Source organism: Ctenopharyngodon idella, chromosome 17 (assembly GCF_019924925.1).
Source record: "Ctenopharyngodon idella isolate HZGC_01 chromosome 17, HZGC01, whole genome shotgun sequence".
Classification (NCBI taxonomy): Eukaryota; Metazoa; Chordata; class Actinopteri; order Cypriniformes; family Xenocyprididae; genus Ctenopharyngodon; species Ctenopharyngodon idella.
The window spans coordinates 17,948,531-17,970,480 of NC_067236.1; the positions used below are offsets into that span (position 1 = coordinate 17,948,531).

General features: G+C 38.8%; 1 protein-coding gene across 4 annotated transcripts in view; it reads left to right on the forward strand.

Annotated features, from left to right (window-relative positions):
• Positions 1-21,950, forward strand: part of LOC127498185 (arf-GAP with SH3 domain, ANK repeat and PH domain-containing protein 2-like) — a 74,356-nt gene that overhangs the window by 14,111 nt on the left and 38,295 nt on the right. For all 4 annotated transcript variants that reach the window (XM_051867268.1, XM_051867269.1, XM_051867266.1 and 1 more), the window contains exon 2: positions 13,473-13,545. In XM_051867268.1, the coding sequence (XP_051723228.1) occupies positions 13,473-13,545 (73 nt within the window). The remainder of the gene's footprint in view (positions 1-13,472; positions 13,546-21,950) is intronic.

Genomic DNA, 21,950 nt, shown 5'->3' on the forward strand with positions numbered 1-21,950 from the left:
AAAAGCCCATTATGTAGTCTTGAAAAACCCAGTTTAGTAGTCTGGCAAAACATGGCATATCTTTAAAAAAAAAAAAAAAAAAAAAAAGAAAGAAAAAAAACTAGCATATTCTGTAGACTAGTAAAGCCCAACATATGCTGTAGTTTAGTAAGCTTAGCCTATTCTGTAGTCAAGTGTGCCATTCACACAGAACACGTTTTTCTATTGTAACGCGCTACTTTTCCATTGTTTTTTCTATGTAAACATGCGCTACACGGATGTGTATGACCGTTACGCTCGCATCTCGCATCTTTTGCAGATGAGCGCCACGTTTTTAAGACGCTGTGTCAAATTAAAAGAATTTCAACTTTTACACGCAGCGTCGCTCATCAATGTCAGTTCCAAAACATGGGACCAATCAGAAGAACTCGGAGGCGGGGCAAGCGTTGCAAGCTTCTGTTTACAGTAGCAAGATGGCATGGCAACTGTTTTATTTGATGGCAACATGGCGGAGGAGGTCATAGCCAGTGCGATTATTTTCTTTTTTCCATGTCAAAAATAGTATCTATCTATCCCGCTGTTTGCTTATTTCTATTATTGCCGTTATTGCATCACGTTTCAAAAGCACGTCTCGAGACCCTTGCGTTCTGCGCTGCGCTTTTTTAAAAAACCATTCCTGAGCGCTGTGTCTTGCACTTTTAGACACAAAGTCGTGTTCTGTGTGAACGAGCCCTTAGTCTGTAGTATGGTGAAGCCCATCTTAAGCTGCATTTCCACAGCAGGAACTTCCCTCAGGATCTAGGGACTTTCCAGTGGTACTCGGTGTGTTTCGACCGCAGAGACCAGGGTCTAAATGAAGTTACGGGTAAAAATATCCCACTCAGAAAGTCCCTGCTCCTGAGGTAGTACTTTTTCAAAGTTCAGGAACTTTCGGGAGTTGGACTTGTGTGCTGAATATGCTGATTGGTTGAGTTCATGGAGAATTTTGATTGGTTGAATCCATCTAGCATTTTATTTCAACCACCATTTTTAAAAGTCTGTTTGCGGTGCGTGCGGTAAGAGTTGTTTGCTATTCGAATCAACAAAAAATATGACTGATGGACCGACGACGTCAGTTCAAGCTTTATTAAGCTTATGTGCTGAGGATGAAATTCAGCGGAAACTGGAAAGTCGCATGCAGTCGTACGTCACCGGACTAATTTGCCTAATGTTCATGGTACTTTAGACCGCAATGGAAACACAGACAGCAACAGGTCTGGGGGAAAAAAAGTTCCCGGGACAAATTGTTCCGGATAACTTTGCTGGAAATGCAGTTTTATTCTTTAGTCTACTAAAGTCCAGCTTAATCTGTCCAGCCTTGTTTGTAACAAACTGTAGTGTAATAAAACCCATGTTAGTTTATAGTCTAGTACAGTGGTTCCCAAACTTTTTAGAGTGGAGTACCCCCTGAGGCATTTACCATCCTTCTGCGTTACCCCCTCTCTTCCATTTAGACTGTACCTTTTCCATTAAGGGACAATATTTGCCCTCTAAATTGACTTTCCAGTGCATTTTTTATCTTTATAAATATCTTTACAACATTAAGAATGTTTTAAATAAAAAAAAAAGTTCAATAGAGAAATATGCAGTGGTGATAAAAACGTGAAAAGAAATTATTTTAAATACTAAAACCGCCAGTAGGTGGCGGTAAGTCACTGTCTAAATGGTTGAGTCATCAAGTCATTCATTCATTCAGTAACAAAGCAAGTGGCTGTATTTATGAATGAATCATTGAATCAATGACTTTGACGAACGATTCATTCAAAGCCGTATATTCGTTCACGAAACACCGCTGGTCTAGTACAATAGCATAATCTGTAGTCTAGTAAAGTTTAGCCTAGTCTGTAGCAAGTAACAAGTCAGTAACAATCTGTAGTGTAGTAAAACCCAGCCTCATCTGTAGTCTAGTAAAACCAATACCATTCTGTAGAGTAGTAAAGCCTAACTCAGCACTGTTCGGCTGCATGGCTCCGGTCATGTGTTCTTAAATGAGTTGCAGCTTTTCTTTCCGTTTTCTCTCCTCTCATGTCTGAAGGTTGTTTGCCGAGTAGGCCGTCTAGATGTGCCACGTTGCCTCAGCACTTGCACCGTGCATCGTTTTTGGCCAATTTAAACCAAATCGACTATATTTCTTTGCACCCCAGAATTAAAGTGCAATTAAGTAGCAATTTTCCTCACTTGTTTGATGGTGAATGTATGAGAAGGTGGATAAGGATGAGTTCAGACCACTGTGGTGGAGACTGAAATATTAAAAACACTGATGATGTTTTGAGAAACGGTGGCGTTAACTGCTTTTTTCACACTCTTGGTCCCTCTGTGCGTTAAATCTGTGGTGTGTGTGTGAACAAACTGTGTAGAAGGGCTGGTGTGGCAGACGAGGTGTTCTAGGAGCATTAGTGGGAGGAGATATGCCATAGCAATCACATTAATGGAGCTCACTACAATACACACACACACACACACACACACACACACACACACACACCATTCAGCCCCACTATTACCTTTGTGGCCCCCTATTCTTCCTTTGTTGTGTGTAGCTCTTTGACATTCATCTTTTGATGCCGCATTGAGTAACTGCAAACCACATTTAACATTTCAAGAGCAATGACAGATGTCAGTTTTCATTTATAGACATTGTTATAAACAAACATCGGGGTCAAGCCAGATACCAAGTGAGACACCATAGTTTCCTGAGTTTAGTGGTACAGTAAATGATGGGAGAGCTGTATTTTGAATTCCTTTAAATTCCTCTTTCTGCGACAGCCCATGACTGGGAAAAGGCTATTCTTGTTCCTGAATGGCAGTGACAACTCAATTATAGTGCCCTGGAATAGCTCTGTGAAGAAATCAGATGACCATTTCAGAACAACAGTGAAACCATTATAGAGTAATTCTTGATTTTTTTTTTTTTTTTTTTTTTTCTTTTTTCTCTGCTGATACCGCTGTTGACAAGTTGATTGACTGTTTACACATTTGACACACTCTAAGGGGTTGTACACAAAGGACACGTCACTATTTGACCCTGGGTCAAAGAGTGCATTAAATTTCTGGGCAACCCACCAGATCCAATCCCTTTCCGCTGCACAAAAACATCTGTTTGAAACAAAATTGAGAGGCTTGAGGATATCAGAAGCAGATTGGCTTGCAAAATGAAGACCTGTGAGAAAAGCATGATGTTATTGGTGTAGCTGACAATGTAGATGCATACGAGAAAAAAAAAAAGGTTCTTGATTTTAGATGATGCTGTAAATTTACTTTATACACAAAAATAGCACAAATGCAGCATTTATACATTCTAGTCCTCATATTGCTACTGTATAAAGATTAATGACACATAAAAGTGTCCACTATAAAGAAAAGGCAAAATCCTTTAAAAGTCTAGTTTATAACGCATTTATTAAAATGTTTTTGAATTCATTTTGGGTTTTTTATTGCTTTAAAAAACTTGTATATAATTTTTAAGAAAAGTTTTTAATGACATTGAGTAAAAAATCAAATTTAATATTTTTTTCTTGCATCTTGAATACATGTACATTTAAACATCTTAATCATTATTTCCAAAAATGTATTTAAATACATTTATTAGGGTCATTTTTTTTCTATTGATTCAGAAATATTAAGTTTTTTGGGATTCGCATCACATGACATCTTACAATCTGAACTGCCTTTTAATAAAAAAGTTCAATTATTTTGAGTTTTGCTGACCTAATGCCTGGAACACACCAAGCCGGGGGCTTGGCTCACATCGGCAGCGTCTGGGTCCAGAGTTGCCCTGACACACCTAACCGATGCTCGACACCCGATGGCCAAGTAGCACATTCGTTTTGCGCCTGCGTAAGAAGAAATGCCTTTCCATACCAGCAGGTGGCAGTAGCTGAACAGCCAATCAGAATGATCAGATGGCCCGACTGACCGACGAGCTCCGTCGCCAATTGTCGAATTGGCCGAAAAAAGCAGACGAGGACCAGCTTCAGCCAACAGTGCGGAACACACTGAGAAAACTTAGTTGGGCGACGAACAAAAACTGACCGTTGGCTTGGTGTGTTCTGGGCTTAGGTTGACAGTCATGAGGGTCTGCAGTGGTCCTCTCTATGACATCATGACTTTGTTCGTCACACCACATGACTTGGATTTGGCGGACAAAAGTTTTTCAAATAATAATAATATTTGCCTACCAACTTATTTAAATTTTGCTACTTTTTAAGCATTTAATTCTTTTAATGAGGTTTTCTTCATTATGATATCAGTAATAGTGTTGTCAAAAGTACCGATTTCGATACCAAGTCGGTACTGAAATTTAAAAAAATGTAACGCTACCAGCATTTCCCCCTAGCATTTTGAGCGATGTTGAGCAGATTCGCAAACACCTCTGATTGGCCATTGCGTTCACACGCTCAACAGATCTTACGCTCCCGCTTTCAAAATGCTTTCAAACACTCTCGTGTGTTGATCATTGTAGCCAATCACAGACATAGGGGTGAATTCAGGGTGATTGGGACACTTTTTGCCATTGAGATGAATTGGCAAGAAATGCATTGTTCATGTATTTTTTAATAGACAAAATTGACCCATATATACCAAATTGTTTGGATGAAGATAAATTCAGCTCTCTTACAGGTTTGAACTGAGACTAAATAGACACTTGAGAGTTTGAGCACACCCATGCCTCCAACACACGAGTGGACCACACAGGGTGGAGTTTACTGCCTGTCTGGAGTCTCAGACTGCGCCATAATAACACACCACTCTCATGGTTCCCATTCACAAACACTACAGCTGTGTCAGATATCGCACGTGAAGAAAACGCGACCCAAGAACTGCATCACCCTTCTTCCACTTCACAATATTTGTTTGTTGAACGAAAACATCTGGTGCCTCGGTGAAACCTGGATGTTAATCAGCTCCCTTTCCCCTCACTGAATTGGATAATTGCGATCCAGACGGCCTCTTTTGGCCCAAGTTCAATTGTGTTTGCACTGTTTTTTGTCTGGTTTGGGGGAGATGAAAGTGCGACATGTTATAAAGTGACACTAGACAGGAGCCGAGCACGTGCCCCGCAGACGGCGCTCCCATGATTCCTGCTTTGTTCTTCAAAGTGGGCGGCACTGGCATCTGGGTTGAGACAAGAAGGCATGCAGTGAGAGGAAGCAAAAAATAGATTGTGATGCATTAAAAATATGCTAGTTTCCACAATTGTTTTTGTTTTGTCAGTTTGAGGCAGTGGGAATGAAGGGGGAGGGTGTTAACCTATGCTAGACATGCCGTCATCAAATAGTTGCAAATCTGAGAACAATGCAGACCAGGTCACAGCTAATCCCACTATCTGCAGTGGACCTGGAATCATTCTGCTCAACTGTTTTCATCATTGATAATAAGAAATGTTTCTTGAGCAGCGAGTGTAAAGATCCATTTTAGTAGGGTGTATCATAGACGGTCCAGAAAATTTAGCAATATTGTAAGCATTTGTCAATGTGGAGGCTCTTAGATTAAGCCGATTCAGTCTGCAAAGGCATTAAAGTTTTAAAAAAACCTTGTGTGATACAGGGTAAGAGTGTTAAATCTATGCTTTGGGCCAAGTGTGGCTTAACCAGGGCCAGACGGCAGATTAGGGCCTTGCTCTGGTCAGCCGTTTTGGGCTGATGGCCGGTTGTGGTTGGGCTGTTTTTTTGAGTGGTGGTAAGCAGGGCTTCCACACATGTGATTTTGGTGAATATGGCTGAGGTTTTCAAATAATGGTTTCCTGTTGAACAGGAAGACATTATGATTTCTAAGAATAAAATAAAATCAGCAGTTTTTATAAATCATTCATCCCTGTTTTGTGGATTAAGCTTAATTAAACAGTGAAACCAAATTGAGCCATGACCTAACACACACGCTCCAATTATTATTATTTTAACAACTTTTTAAATATATATTTTTAGCATTCATTCATTCATTCATTTTCCAAATACCATTAATTAATCAATTCATAAATATCAGTATGTTTTGGCATTTGTCATGACATTTTAAAGACATGACATTTTTATTAATATTAATAAGGAGTGAGCAGTTTTGTTAAAATATTTTTCACTTAAAAATATTTAAAAATGTTTCCAATGTTTTATTTGTATTAAATAATAAAATTATTAAAATAACTTTTTATTAAAAAGTAAAATTATAATAATTAATACAGATTGTTTCATTCATAAAAATTAATAAAACATTTATTTGTGCATTAAAAATATATTAAAAATATTTTGTGTGTATGTATGTGTGTGTGTGTGTGTTATATTTTTATATATGTATATAGGTCATTGATGAATAAGGTTTTTAAAAGTGTAAAAAAAAAAAAAAAAACATAATGGAGATATAATTAATTTTGAAGTTTATTAAGTGTTAACAATGAGATTATATGGTTTTTATAATCAGTTAGCACTGCTTTTGTCATTTTTTACAAGATGAACAAAATTTGTCACCAAAAAAGTCATTCGGTTTAACCAAAATTGCGGTTTTACCGAATGATACTTTTGGTTATACCGAATGACGCTATTTTCAAACAGTGCTAACAGGCTGATAGCTAGCTAGCTAGTTAGCTTGCTTGCTAGCTAGCAAAATGACAATAAACCGAATGACCTTTTGACACTTCAAAATCTTAAATACCTTTATATGTAGCAAAATATAATTAAAACCTTTTGGATTCAATAAAAGAGATCTAGTTGTACTACATACTTTGGATGTCATATCTTTGTTTTTTATTATTATTAAGGCCTTAATAATAAAAAAGTTCATTTTTATTACAAAAATTACATTAATATATATCCAGATGAAACAATAAGCATCATATCATTGGCCCATATCTAGACATAAAACTGCATAGAATTATATATTTCAGTAGCTTTAAAGTTGACTTCAAGTATGGTCTTTATTTTCCTTATTTGAACCAATACTCCATTGGTTTGAGGGTTGGTTCTGTCAGCTTGATGCATAGCAGCATCTGTCAGGAGAAAGTTCCTTCCATTTGGCCCATGGTGTGACTCTTCCCTGGTGTCCCATAAATCAGGGTCACTGCGGCCTGACGGGGTGATAAGCTCTGAAACCCAGTGCTCTCCCGCCAGCGTGGGGAATATAAAGTGACATAGTCACCCCAGCGATGGCCTGGCACCTTCAGAGATGCTGCTCTCCAGACTGGAGTGGGACAGATGGTGCCTGACGTCATATTGACTTGAAGGTCCCTATTTTACTGTGCTGGGATAGTCATCAAACCTTCAAATTTGTAATGTTTTGGCAGTGCTCAGGGTGTCTGTTATACATTAGTTAGCGGAAATAAAGCAAATGAAAGATGGGAGAGTGCTTCCTTGCTCTGTTCAGAAAGCTGGTGTGTGCGCCAGCACGGGGTAATGACTCCAGGACACCACTAGTACAATGAATGTCTCATTTCTGTGGCAGATGCCGTGTCGCCCATTATCACCTGAGTGACATCAAAGATGACGTTGTGACACTGTTCCTCTTTTGGAAGCAGAAAGAAGAAAAAGGAATGAAGAACAAAGTCTGTTTACATTACAGAGGTCATATTCGGCTCTGTTTTTCACCTGAAGTTCACTTATAATTTTAGTCAAGATTTCTTGGACCAAATCAAATTCGTAATTCAGTTTTACAGGATGATTTTCAACACCCCTTTTGTGCTTAATGTTAAATGTTAGAACTAGATTTAATGCATTAATTTGATTTGTTATGGGGAAAAATATTGCTTTTACCTACGTTACCAGACCTATGTAGTTAATCTTATATTTCATACAGTTGACTGGGGATGAACAAGAAGCAGGTCAACCGCTCACTGCATGATGTAGCTTATAGAATTCAGTTAGAATGACTCTAAAATTCAAGAAATTGGGGCAAAAACGCCTCTGTATGAGTTTTTGTCTCATATTTATATCATGATATATATAGTTAAGCAATATCACACGAGTGCTGTTTTTGTCCCGAATAGCAAAGAGTGTGTACACGGGGGGTAACCGGGAAGTGCCATCTACTGTCAGAGAGTGAATTTGCATTTTCATTCTTTATGCATTGATTTGAATAGACCAGTTGTATGCGAAAATCGGGCTAAACTTTCATGATTGTCTACCAGTTGGATGACTGAATAGGTGTTGATATGTAAATCTGAAAAGGCATATGTAAATGTGGGTGGTCACATGTCATGTGGCTTAAATAAACAATTTCAGAAATGTACAACCCTTACAATGGACCCTGTTTTCAGTTTCAGATGAAGTGAGGTATTTCCGCAGTTGAAAGTGAGCATGTGGCAGGTGTGTAATTCATTTCACACTGTCAGAAACACTAACACAACATCTTGTCGGTCCCTGCATGCTTATTTAACACTCAAACACTCTTACAGAGGAGCCTGTCAGAATGTGTTTCAACATAATGAAAGTATCGCACAAATGTTGACACATTTGGTGTGTCTCCCTTCGTTTCTCTGCTAATGTTGACTGAAGAAGTTTGATGTTTGACACTTAGCCTGTTCAGTCTCTAGTCTCTAGACCAGGGGTGGCGAACTCTGGTCCTGGAGAGCCTCAGTCCTGCAGAGTTTAGCTCCAACCCTGATGATAACCATAGCAGCTTGCATTGGCCAAGAACCGCCCAAGAGGATGTCTGACCGACATGTAAAGCAAACAATAACTGTGCGTTTTGTTCCGCATCATGTTCGGGGGCGTTAAATTTGTCGATGTGCCTATAGCCGCGTGTCCACCGAAATTACCGGGGAACATTTTGTCCCAGGAACTTTTTTCCCCCCAGACCTGTAGCTGTCTGCGTTTCCAATAAAGCCTGAACCTCGTCGTCTGTCCATCAGTCGTATTTTTTAAACTCCATTGTTGATTCGAATAGCAAACAACTCTTACTGCACACACTTCAACAGACTTTTAAAAATGGTGGTTGAAATAAAATGCTGCGCGGAGTCAACCAATCAAAATGCTGTGTGAACTTAACGAATCGAAATGTTCAGCGCCTATGTCCCACCTCCGAAAGTTCCTGAACTTTGAAAAAGTACTCCCTCATGAGCAGGGACTTTCTGAGGGGGACATTTTTTACCCGGAACTTCATTTAGACCCTGGTCCCTGCGGTCGAAACACACCGAGAACCACCCCAAAGTCCCTAGTTCCTAGGGAAAGTTCCTGCAGTGGAAACACGGCTTATGATAACAGACCATGCATCAAGAACGTGCATTCAAGCAAGTTTACTGCAACAATGGCGCCCCAAACTTCACATACTTTTGAAAATCCAGTGTTTAGTTGATTCTGATAAGCGCTCATTGTCACAGTTGTAAACAGGACGGCTTTCTTCTTCCAGTGAGGGGGTTTGGCGTCACAACAGCTTTGTTTCCAGGTGGATTGTTAAAGAACGCGACACACACATCTCGAGTTCGAAACTCCTGAAGTGTTTCCCATTTTTTTTGTGCCTAATGCATCAGATGGTCAGCCAACTGTCTGTGGGTGTGACGTCTGAGGCTGAGACTAATTCAGTTCTGCTCTCTGCATTCTTTCAAGGACCTCATTTAGCGCCTCACCGATTTAAATTAAAACTGACGAAGATTAATGTTGAAAGATGTAGATGGAAAAAATGCCACCATGTTGTCATAACAGCACTTCGGTGAGCGTAGAACCTCTTTAACCCCTTATATGCTCTTCATGAGCAGTGGAAAGAGATTCATACCTTTGTAAATTCCCTCCAAGATTCATCTGAAGGGGTAGCTGAAGAAATATAGTGTCAGATCTCCTTCCGAGATGTGCGTTCATTAAAACACTGTCTCAATTTGTCCAGGGCGGAGTGCTTCACTTACAGATAAAGATAAAGGCCAGTAAAATGAGATTAAGTGAAGGAGAAAGGGGCCTGTAGAGATGAACATAAATGGAGGCCGATGGTGGTTTCAGATTACAGAGAGATACTTGATCAGTCTGTCAGATTTTACTGCACATCACTCTAATGCATCTCTTTCTGCACATAAAAGGGAAATGCATAGTCTGTAAGGCAGTATAAGAGTCTAGATACAGTAACTAGTCACTGGGAGTAGTACCTAATACAAGTAATCCACATATGAACGCTGTAATGAAGTCCTGTTTCTCCAACAATTCTCATGTCACTTCAATGAAAGGCAGTTGTATAGTAGATCTTTGTGTGTGAAACAAAGACACACTGTGGAGTGGAGGTTTTTTTTTTTACCCGATAGGACGCCGAGGTCTAATGCCTAAAATAAAAATGCTTTCCTTTCTGACTCAAGTCAAGTTCAAGTGTTGGTCACATCTCGTCCACTCCTTCAATAACGCTGTTGATATTTATTAAAAATATCATTGTTTTTGTGCTGAAATGTAATCCTTCACAAAGATAACTCTAAGAAATGATAAAATTAAATAAAAGACTTGTCTGATTCTGGTTCCTGTGGTTACTAAAGTGGTAGTATTTTCATAAAATAATGTGGTGAATTTCTTGCTATTTTTACTTAATACTTTAGTTTATTAATAACTGTACTGTTTTCTCAGTAAGTTTTCATTTTGCTTCGTCAGGCGTCTTGGTTTTGGTGGTTCACGGTCCTGCTCACTCGCGAGCAAAAGCATTGTCAGTCTAGAGTCTACCTACCGCTCTGAAACTGAACACTCAGCTAAATAAAACACGGACAGCCAGACGAGCATCTGGAAAGCTTCCCTATGATATATTTGGAAAATAAATATTACACAGCATTTTTAATAAAAGCAGGATTTACATTCTTCCATTTTGGGGCCAGCGGAGGCTCTTCTGAACGGGCCAAACGACAGACGTGTCGGGGCCGGTGTTTCAATAGATTTGTCTGGAGGTTTGAGGCTTTATAAGCAGCGTAGAGGTATTGAGAGGTGAAGGAAGTGGATACATGATCAGTTGACCAAATCTGAGATGAGCTGCTTCAATTGAGGAACTATTATGTTGATATGCTATTTCCCTTTTTAATGCTTGATGCAGATTTTTTAACGATATTTTTTTTTTTTGGTTGTGCTAATATACCAATCTGACATATTATAGTGATACTGAATGGTTACCATTAGGGCTGCACGATTTGGGGAAAAATCTAATTCTAAAATTTAAAGTGTAAATCTAATTTCAATTTTGAATTGAAATTGAATGTACTGTAACTGTACAATAATTTACACTCTGACTCAGATTTAGGCTTTTAAAGTATGTTAGCTTCTTGCTTATGATTTATGCTCTTCTTGAGTGTCATTGCTGTGTGTGATTGTTTTTTTTGTTTTTTTTTCCTTCCGATTAAAATTTAAAATGCGAAAATGTGGTTAATTAAAAAAAAAAAGTTCCAAGTTTGCTATGGTTGTTTGTGGGGATGTACAATTTGATGTACCAAAAATGTTGTGATTTATACATCAATATGACTATAAAATATTAATAATAATATAGTGTCTCTGATAGCATAGAGACATTAATTTCTATGAACCATTTTTAAAAAAGGTTTACTCAATTACCTATTTACTCAATAGGTTGTTGTTAGTTAAGTTACCTTATATTGAGGCAAAATAAAATAAATATAATTAAGTTCAAATCAGTGTGGAAAACGTCTTGATTATGTTTTGGTTTCTTTTACTCTTTTAAGCCATTTTAGAGCAAATATAAATACTGTGAAAAGGATGGAAAATTAACAAGATGTAACTAAAGAAATAATAAAATTTGATATGCCGAAAGCGTCTTTCTATTGAGTTGTACAGTAATCAACATTTACATTATAACCGATTTAGACACAAATAAATTGGATTGCATCAAATTGAATCAAATAAGGACTTTTCACACTTGAAATAGTTAACCCTGGGTCATTCTAAACCCTGGGCAAACGGAAAACTGTTTTTTTCACGTTTCACACTGCTCATAATTTACCCAGGGTTAAAAATTTATACTGGTTATTAATAAGCTATCGTTTAACACTGTACACGTTTGTACATGTAATGCAGGGTTAACACCGCAAAAGCAGTTCTAACCCTGGTCCGGTGTTTCATAACCCCAGGTAAAAAGTCGTGCTGACCCCTCTTCTAAACTTTAACCCGGTCATTTACCAGGTGTTAAAAGCAGGGTTTAGAATGACGATAACCCGGGGTTCATTGCAGTGTGAAACAGAGTTGTCAAAAGTACCGATTTCGGTACGAAGCCGGTACTAAAATTTTAAAAATGTGACGCTTTGAGCGCTGTTGAGTGGATTCGTAAACATCTCTGATTGGCCATTGTGTTGATGTGCTCATCGGATATGTCTGTGATTGGCTACAATGATCAATGCTTCAAAAACGTTGTAAATAGTCATCAATGACGCTGTTCAACGAGTGCTTACACAGGGAGCGTTTGATAGCAGGCGTCTATCGCAGACCAGTCCTGCTTTCAATCGCTCCCGCTTTCAAAACGCTTTCAAATTCAAACACTTCCGTATGCTATCAAACGCTCCCGTGCGTTGATCATTGTAGCCAATCACAGACATATCTGATGAGCGCGTGAACACAATGGCCAATCAGAGGTGTTTACGAATCCGCTTAACAGCGCTCAAAGCGTCACATTTTTAAAATTTCAGTTCCGATTGGTACTGAAGTCGGTACTTTTGACAACTCTATTGAGAGCTTGTGAATCACAGCTGATAAATTGAATCATGTGCTAGAACTGTACAATAACAACAACACTCTGGCTCAGATTTAGGCTTTAAAGTATGTTAGTTTCTTGCTTATGCTATACACTCTTTTTGAGTGTTATATTGGTTTGTGTGTGTGTGTGCGTGTGCGTGTGCGCGTTTTTGTGACATATCAGGACACAAATTTGTATAATGACATGGGTATGACATAGGTATTACAAGGAGAGGGTGACTTATGAGGACATTACCCCATGTCCCCATTTTTCAAAAGGCTTATAAATCATACAGAATGAGTTTTTTTGAGAAAGTAAAAATGTGCACCGTTTCCTGTGATGGGTAAGTTTAGGTGTAGGGGTAGTGTAGGGGGATAGAAAATACGGTTTGTACAGTATAAAAACCATTATGCCTATGGAATGTCCCCACAATTCACAAAAACAAACATGAGTGTGTGTGATGTTGCGTCCTAAGGTGCTCCTGGGGAGTTTTCTTTCATGAAAGTGTACAGGTTCAGCTGTGCAGGCCTGCATGCAGACTTCCGCTGCTCCTGCTGAGCAGGGATTGTTTTAGAGTATTTTTAGGAGCTTGCTTTTGAATAATGAATCACCTGCAGACTGAAGACAGCAGGGACTGCTTCCCGTGTACACACACACACCCTTTGGCACGGGTGTGTATATGTGAGATTTATATTTGAGTGTGACCTAAAGATAATTAAGCGTCTTTGATAAATGTGTGTGGTACAGTAGTGGCGATGTTAATGTGCATCTGTATTACTGCCCTAAAGGCTTTGGGATACACATATTACATCTCTCTCTCTTTCTGTGTCTGTGTTTAGGCCCTGGATGTGGACCGCAGTGTCCTTTACAAGATGAAGAAGTCAGTTAAGGCCATTTACGCCTCCGGTCTGGGTAAGTGATCTCAGCCTCTTCACTGCCTTGGCTGTCTGTCATTCATCATCTCAGCCTGTCTCATGATGTGGCCGCAGTCTGATTGGATTACAGTCAGGAAATCTCTGGAGCACATCTGCGCATCCATCTGATACAAGGAATGTACTCCGTTTTATCCATAGGTGACACTTTTGATACATGATATGTTGATCATGCTGAATAACAGAGTTTGTCCTTTAGAATAGAACTGAGTGTAGGTGGTGGTGTTTGATTTCCATTGTCAAAGATGTTCAGTGTCCGTATGCGTTCTTCAAGTGCAAAGTGATATTTGAAGAGGAGAGTCCTGATACAATGTACTAGGGGTGTGATGAGATCTCGTGCCACGAGATCTTGTGATATTTAAAATGTGAAGAGATTTCTCGTTGAGGTAAAAAGCTGTCTCGCAATATCTCCATGATGGAGCGTGAGGGTGAAATTAGCATAGAATATGCCACCGCTTTGTTTACATTACATTACGGTGTCCACAGCGGCACCGCCTCCGCTGTCGTTTTGCTTTTTTGATAGAAATAAAAACCATTTAATACAGTTGGATAATGGTCGCTTTAATTGTAAACTATTGTAAACGTCTACTCTGCTCATCCAGAGTTGCACACAGTGCAGCAGGAATCACAGTTCACTGATCATGTGACGAGAGTAAGGTGAGATGACTGACAAGACCGTGGCGGAGGATTCGTTGCGCAACAGAGCTTAAGCGTCTGATAAATGTCTTATCTTGTAGTATGCACACTCAACACCGCCACTCCCTATACACAGAGTATGCACGATCACGAATTCAAAAGCGAAAGTAAAACGCGAGCTCCCTGATGCACGCAAATTAGGCTACATATAATAGCCTGTCTCGAGGCTGGACAGTTGTAACCACCACTTAGCTCTGGTCTCTGTTTGCACTTTGATTATTGAGAGAGTACTTTGATTATGGTTGCACTTATTGTTTGCACTTAATAAGTGTTATTTTATACTGTTTTTATTTCTGTGTTCAATTAGGAGGATACACACAGCCTCAATCAGAAGTTGAAAAGCACCTGCAGACTATTTTTCCAGTCATAAATTTTGTCATTGAGGATTCCTAAAAAATACTGTGCAAAAATCTTGTCTCGTTCCCGTGAACCCAATCTCGCGTCTCGTCTATTTATTATTTAAAATTACTTGACATTCGAATTCGTTTGCACAAGCAGTGTTTTCATGTGTATAGCAGTCGAGCTTTGCTGCTAAAAGCAATCGTTTATTGACCAAAAGTCATTTGTTTTCAATGAGAGTTGGCCGTTTTCAGTGACTGTACCGGTTGGTGATGTGTCAAAGATGTTGAAACTTTATATAAATACAATGTAGCAACAACCAATTGAAGTTCCAACAGTAGCCCCGCCCACACTACAAACTCATTGGACTGAATTACTGATCTTAATATAACACATCAAACATGGCTGAATGAGGAATATTAGAATCAAATAATATGAGTTTCACTGGTTTCCAGCATCAAGTTTCTTTCTTTAGTGAAAGTGGAAATGTGAGAAATGACAAAATGACAGTCAATGGGATGGTAATTTATTCTGGGACTTAGAACAATGAGATTTCACTATAGGTGGGGCTATTCCATATGATACCAAAGAAAATGTTATTGCTTTGAACAAACTCATTAACATGAGCCAAAAAAAGTCGCGTCTGCTTAGGATACGGCGTTAAATTTATGGTGCTGACAGGGTGTTATCTTCACACTGACCTACTGGAGAAGATCGCTTCCATGAGTTGCGCTCTTACTGGAATATAATTAGTGTTTTGGAGTGTTTCCGAGTGATGCTTGATTGAATGGCTCCAGTTATCAGCGTGTACTAAAGGGCTGTTCTTTGTACTGGCTGTCGGTACTGAGGTTGAGCAGCTCTCCATTGTGCCGCCTGTCTCTGCCTATGACAACACAGATCATTCACACACTGAATTTGTTTCAACTGCACAAGGAGGCCCAGACGAGAACGCTGGGGTGAGCTCTGCTGATCGACACTTTTCCAGGAACACTGCTGTCTCTGTTCAGGCTGGACAGCTGTCTCCCACACCCCAGGGGACAGCTGTGCCAGGACACTCACTTTGTGTCTATCTGTCACCCGTCCATGCTGATGGGATTCCCAGAGCCGTGGCTTCGTTATTGTTTCCTGTTTGCGGGAATCGGTGCTTTTGTGCCGTTTCATTCTGGCAGGATCTGGTTATGTCATTTGATTACGCAAATTCACATTCGATCGTTGAAACTAATTTGCAAACCTCATCCCTTTTCCCTTATTTGCATTTTAATGATCTAAACACACCTTACTATTTAATATCCATACCATATTTGCATATCAGATTTTTATGCTTTAAGTGCTACAAGTATATTTAGGCAAATACAAATCAATAGAAATGATATTAAAAAGCTAAAAACTAAAATCAGTTGTTTTAAATGCTGCAAGTTTATTTGTGCATCACAATATTATCATATAAAAATGGAATGATATTAATATTCTATATTAATTTATCTAAATAAATATAACAAAAACTAAAGTCTGTTGTATTTAAACGGGTCATTGAATAGGATTTCACTTTTTTAACTTTAGTTAGTGTGTAATGTTGCTGTTTAAGCATAAACAGCACCTGAAAAGTTACAACGCTCAAAGTTCAATGCAAAGGGAGATATTTTCTGTTACAGAAATCAGTTTTTAAGGACTACAACAAACAGCTGGTAGGGACTACAACGAGATTTATCCACTAACCATTCAGAAATGTGCAGATGCATTGTAACTTCTTGTAACTTCAAGTTGTAACTTCTTCCTGAGTCTCTCCATCAGTGTCCGACTCCGGTTTGAACAATGTAAGGCTGAACACCGTTACTGACAATCCTATTTTGGCTGCGTGAGATTCTCCTGTTTTGTTGTTGTTGAGCAACCGAAGCACGAGCTGTTAAAGCTCTGCCCTCTTTTGGAAAGCGGGAGGGGAGCAGCAGCTCATTTGCATTTAAAGAGTCGCGCAAAAACAGCGTGTTTTTGCTCACACCCAAATCGGGGCAAATTTGACAAGCTATAATAAATGATCTGTGGGGTATTTTGAGCTGAAACTTCACTGACACATTCTGAGGACACAAATAATAATAATAAATATCATCCAATAACCAGTATACTACCGAAATGTTCTTCACTTTACAATTTCCCAAAACACCCTACAACTAAACCCCAGTAACCACTCCGAACAACCTAGCTACTGCATAGCAAAAAACACTCACCTTAGCGCAAAAAAAAAAGAAAAGAAAAACTCCTTAGCAACCTTATAGCAACTCCATTTTAAATCAATTAAAAGTGGTTATCAATTAGAGAAGCCATATTTCATAATCCTTCATAAGAACGTCATGTTCTTCCGCAATAATAAATCTGAGACTCTCTGTCTGCTTACAGGCTGGTGACCCATGGTGAGTTTGATTAATTTCTCTGCTCTTAACATATTCTGTTATCAGCGAGGAACAGTACATCTGCTCTTAGCTGGCTTTAGAAAGGCCAGACAGCCCGGGATGTAAATCTCTCAATGTTGATGTGGAAGAGACAAATCTCCTCATCAGAGTGCTCTGAACTGCTGGGTCACATGCAGAGGTGCAGAAATAGGTCTGATTCACACCTGGAGAGAACAGTGACAGTGTGCTAAAATCACTGCTGGAGTGTGGAATTCACTGCTGGGATTTTGAATCCTCTTGAAATTAACATCTATTATCATTGTCTCATCAGATGCTGCAATGATCACAGGATGACAAAAGTGTTAATGTACCAATTAAAAAAAACAAGATATACGCTTCCATTTTAGCACTATTTTGTGGGAAATTTAAAAGGTAAAACTCACCTTCTGCTCTTTCATATCATTCAAAGATCGTGGTTAAGCAAAGACAGCTTTATCACAAATATTTACAAATGTTTTTCAAAATGAACCGTAAAGAATTAACATTTTCTATAATAAATATAATATAATATAATATAATATAATATAATATAATATAATATAATATAATATAATATAATATAATATAATATAATCGAGGTAGATATTAACTTCACATGCTGTTTCATTTACCAAAAGCCTTTTATTAAATAAGCTGCCAGTGTGTCTTCAGCTAGGTTAAAGAGATCTCCTCTCTCCTGACACATGAGTGTTCTCACTTCAGCCCAAGAAACAAGCACTTCTGTCTAACAATGCTGGATTATTTATGCATGACGATCATAGTCTTTCGCAGACAGCGAGCTGCAGGCTGCCCGGAGAGGATGGGAGAAAGTGAAGGAGGAAGTAAGAGAGAGAGAGACGCTGACAGAACTGGAGCATCTTTCCCGTGTCTGGTTGGAGCCTTAGGCCTGCTGGAGGGTTTTGCCAATAATGAAACCTTGAGCTGGCATCAGGAGTTACAGTAACAGTTGTCTAGTGATGTCACTAGAGGAGGACTGTTGTGCCCACTGGTGTGTAGAGGATCATTTAGAAGAGCAAGGCCTGAATGAAAACCTCATCTAAATCACAGCTGACAAGGTTTCTGAAGCATTCTGAGTGTATTTTCACTCGTTGTCACTATTTAGTCACTATTACACAAGCAAGAATACCATTGCTCTAAATACCATTAATATTGAGTTACTGCACTTACACTTTAGACACTATATTGTCAATTATTTTTGGCTTTTGCTCTGCTGAAAATTAGTTGCAAATGAAGCTACAGCAGAATAAACCATTGCACATCTTAGAGCAACACAGTAGTGGTTTTTCATTCCTGAATGAATAAGTGTTTTTGAACAAAACAATTGAGTGAATAATTCAATGACTCACTCTTAAAGACAGTAGCTGTGTGTAAAACAGTGTACTTCTATACTATATATAGAATGCGGAAAGCAGTATGCATCAAGAGTAGTATGTCCGAATCTTTAATATTCACAAAGAGGTATGCAAAGCGAATACCAACTGTCATTGTAGGTCACATGACAAATGCCAGCATAGTGGATTTAGTATGTCTGGGCTGCAGTTATACTAAACACATGCATACTATAGAGAATGTATTTTATTTTTTTTATCGGTTGCAAAGTTTCTTATCAAATGTAATAACTGCTCAGTATATGATTTCAGATGCAGCTAGTCACTTTTTTGTCCCTGACTGAATCAGTGTTTTTGAACGAATCAGTTGAAGGAATGATTCAGTGACTCACTTATAAGGACAGTCACTTGTTTTGTTCCTGAATGAATCTGATAAAAAAACAAAAGGTATTTGGTCACAATCAGGTGCAAAATTAAAAGCTAAAGGCCAACCCTCCTATACTTAAAGTTTCGCGTACGGAGTGCGCAAGCCTTTTAAAGTATTCTCCTTTGTCCATTAGCGCAGAAAGACGCATATGACGCATACGTACTATATAGTGGACTCTGTTTTCAAGCGCTCTAGTCATTCGCGTATTCGCTGTTCTTCTTCTGCTCTTTTTCCTGTTGTGGTGGTTAGCAAACAGTGCTGTATTACCACGCACGCCCCCCTATTCTGACTGTATTCGTCGTCTGATCGCATATACCGCTACACCCTTAATTTATAGCATCGAAAAGCTGTTTCGAGATAAACTCTGGAAGTAGGTTATGACTTATGACGGGGGATTTTTCTAACCCTTTGAACCAGGTGCAATATACACAGGTGTTTAAATGACTCAAGCATTAGTCACATGAAACAAACCCTCCTCCACTCACAGGCTCAATCGTGCCTGTGGTTACAGGGTTGACTGTCTGAAACCACATAAGTTTAGAGAGTGGGTAGCCAGAAACCCTCAGAAAAGTCAATCGTATGCAACAATATTTGTGTAATGGTGTTTTAGAAACTTAACACCCAAGTCATTGCCCTAACTTGTATATTTTTGCGTGTCTGATTTTGAAGGTGACTCTGAAAAAGGCTAATGAAACAGTCATTCTGTTTCCCCAAAAGCTCATTCAGATACCCACAGCACGGAAAGCTGCCTGCTATGGTTCAGTTACCGTAAGGAAGGACACAGCTTGGAGCCAAAGTTTTGTCGTTGCAGATGTGCAGAAGATGTGCAGAGCTCATATGTCGCTTTAAAAACAAAAGCCAGATCCAAATGCACAGTCGGCCACTGCGGCAGAAAACAAGATGGGATGTTTGAAGACCAAACACAGCCTGTGTTGAGGCTGTACACACACCGCCGGGCCTGGAGATTTATTGTCAAAACATTAGCGCTGGCATCAGCTGCTTGTGAAGAGCCCTACTGTGAATGTCAAACCGTTTGGAGATCACAAGACCTTAACCGGTTCAAGAATTCACCGGGTGTGTTGAAAACATTCTTCAGCAAAAAATTTGTAGAATGCAATGGCACTGGCTTTATCAGTGGGAAATGAGTATATGAAGTCAGGAAAGTCTGCAGGCCTGTAATGAGATGTGATGAGTCACTCTGAAGCAGCTGGTGGTTTGAAGGAACAGGTTTTCACAGCTCATAATCAGACACTCTCCCACTGCTCTCCTTCCTCTTGTTGTCTGTCGTGACGGTAATGTCACAGAGGGCTGGAGAGAGACAGAGGTGACAGAGGTTTTAAGTTGCAAGAGGGTCTCAGAATCTGTCATAACTCGATCAAAGGATAAAAGGATAGGCACTGAAGTGTTTAATCATTATCAATATATATTTTTTAAAATAAAAATAACTCTATAAATGAGTTACTAATGACAATTATTTTTGAGCCCCACACTTTTCAGATCTCCAAAGCTAAACAATGAACTAAACATAAAATTACTTTTTTTTTTTTTTTTTTTTTTAAACTAAGGTTTTTTTGTGTTTAAATAAATTAAATTATAATTAACATTAGGATAAAAAAATCTATATATAATCTTCAGGAAGCTTCGGAGCATAATGAATCAGCGTGTCGAATCCGCAGTTCGGAGCGCCAAAGTCACGTGATTTCAGCAGTTTGGCGGTTTGACACGCGATCCGAATCATGATTCGACACGCTGATTCATAACGCTCCGAATCTTCCTGAAGCAGTGTTTTGAAATCGGCCATCACTAAATAAGTCGTTATTTTGGTTTTTTTTGGCGCACCAAAAATATTCTCGTCGCTTTATAATATTAATATTAACTGATAATATATAACTGATTTAAATATATTTTTAGTACATTAATGGATCTTGACAGAGGAAATGTCATTGCTGGCTATGCAGGCCTCACGGAGCCATCGGATTTAAACAAAAATATCTTAATTTGTGTTCCGAAGATCAACGAAGGTCTTACGAGTGTAAAACGGCACGAGGGTGAGTAATTAATGACAGAATTTTCATTTTTGGGTGAACTAACCCTTTAATATTGGACTTTTTTTTTTTTTTTGAGTGCAAATTTATTTAAACATACATTAAATAATCAAGACATTACTAACAGATTAAGTAAATATAATGAATACGATAATATAGTGCATATACGAAATGCTCCCCTTTAGAGTTAATTTCTTTAGTAAACTAACATGCTGTAGACACTAAATGACTTGCCTGAGGTAAATGTAATGTTAACTGAGATATTATTCTCAAGCTGTTTTATTGATATCTTTCTGCACTGATTGAGAGATTACATGTACATCTTGATCAATCCTCTCTTCTTCTTCTTCTGCGCTTTTTACTGGTAGCAAACAGCGTTGCATTACCTTGTATGTCCCCTTCTGGATTGGGGTGTGGATTGCCTGTGACCGACTGTATGCTGGGGCGAATACATGTACCGTTACACCCCTAACTACTAGTAATCACAACAACAACAGATGCCCACATTGAAGAGCAATTGTGTGAGGGGCAGACACTGGACAAAGAGGAAACTTTCTAGTGCACATTGGTAGAGCACTTTTGTTCGCACATGGTTGGATGCTATCAAAATGCATACTTTGAAAGACTATACGTTCAGCTATAAACATACACTAAACTAAAGTATATTTTGGGCTTGAGACATTTCTGTCTATGTTGAACATCTCAGATAATTTCAGTGTCAGTTAGGATGTTGGTTTAGAAGACGCTTTTTACGATATACAGTGAGTCAGCAAGTTTTTGGAAAAGAGCTTTTCTAATGTTCAGTTCCTGACTGCTACACAAGAGATACAGCTAATAGGAGTCTGGGCACCCTGAGTTTGAGCTGGAGTTAGCAGTTTTTACTAATGCATATACTGCACATTTGTGCTCTCACTTGTATTTATCAAGTGTTTATTTATTGAAGCAGGTGTAGCCATTCATCAAACTGAATAGGCAAAGGACATGCAGCATAAACAGGTGCCCTATCCCTGCTTTCCCAGTCAGGTATAAGAAAGTGGTTTCAATTGAATGGAATCTCCTCAGCATACGACCTTCATATATCCATTATCCTTATTAGCCTGTATCTA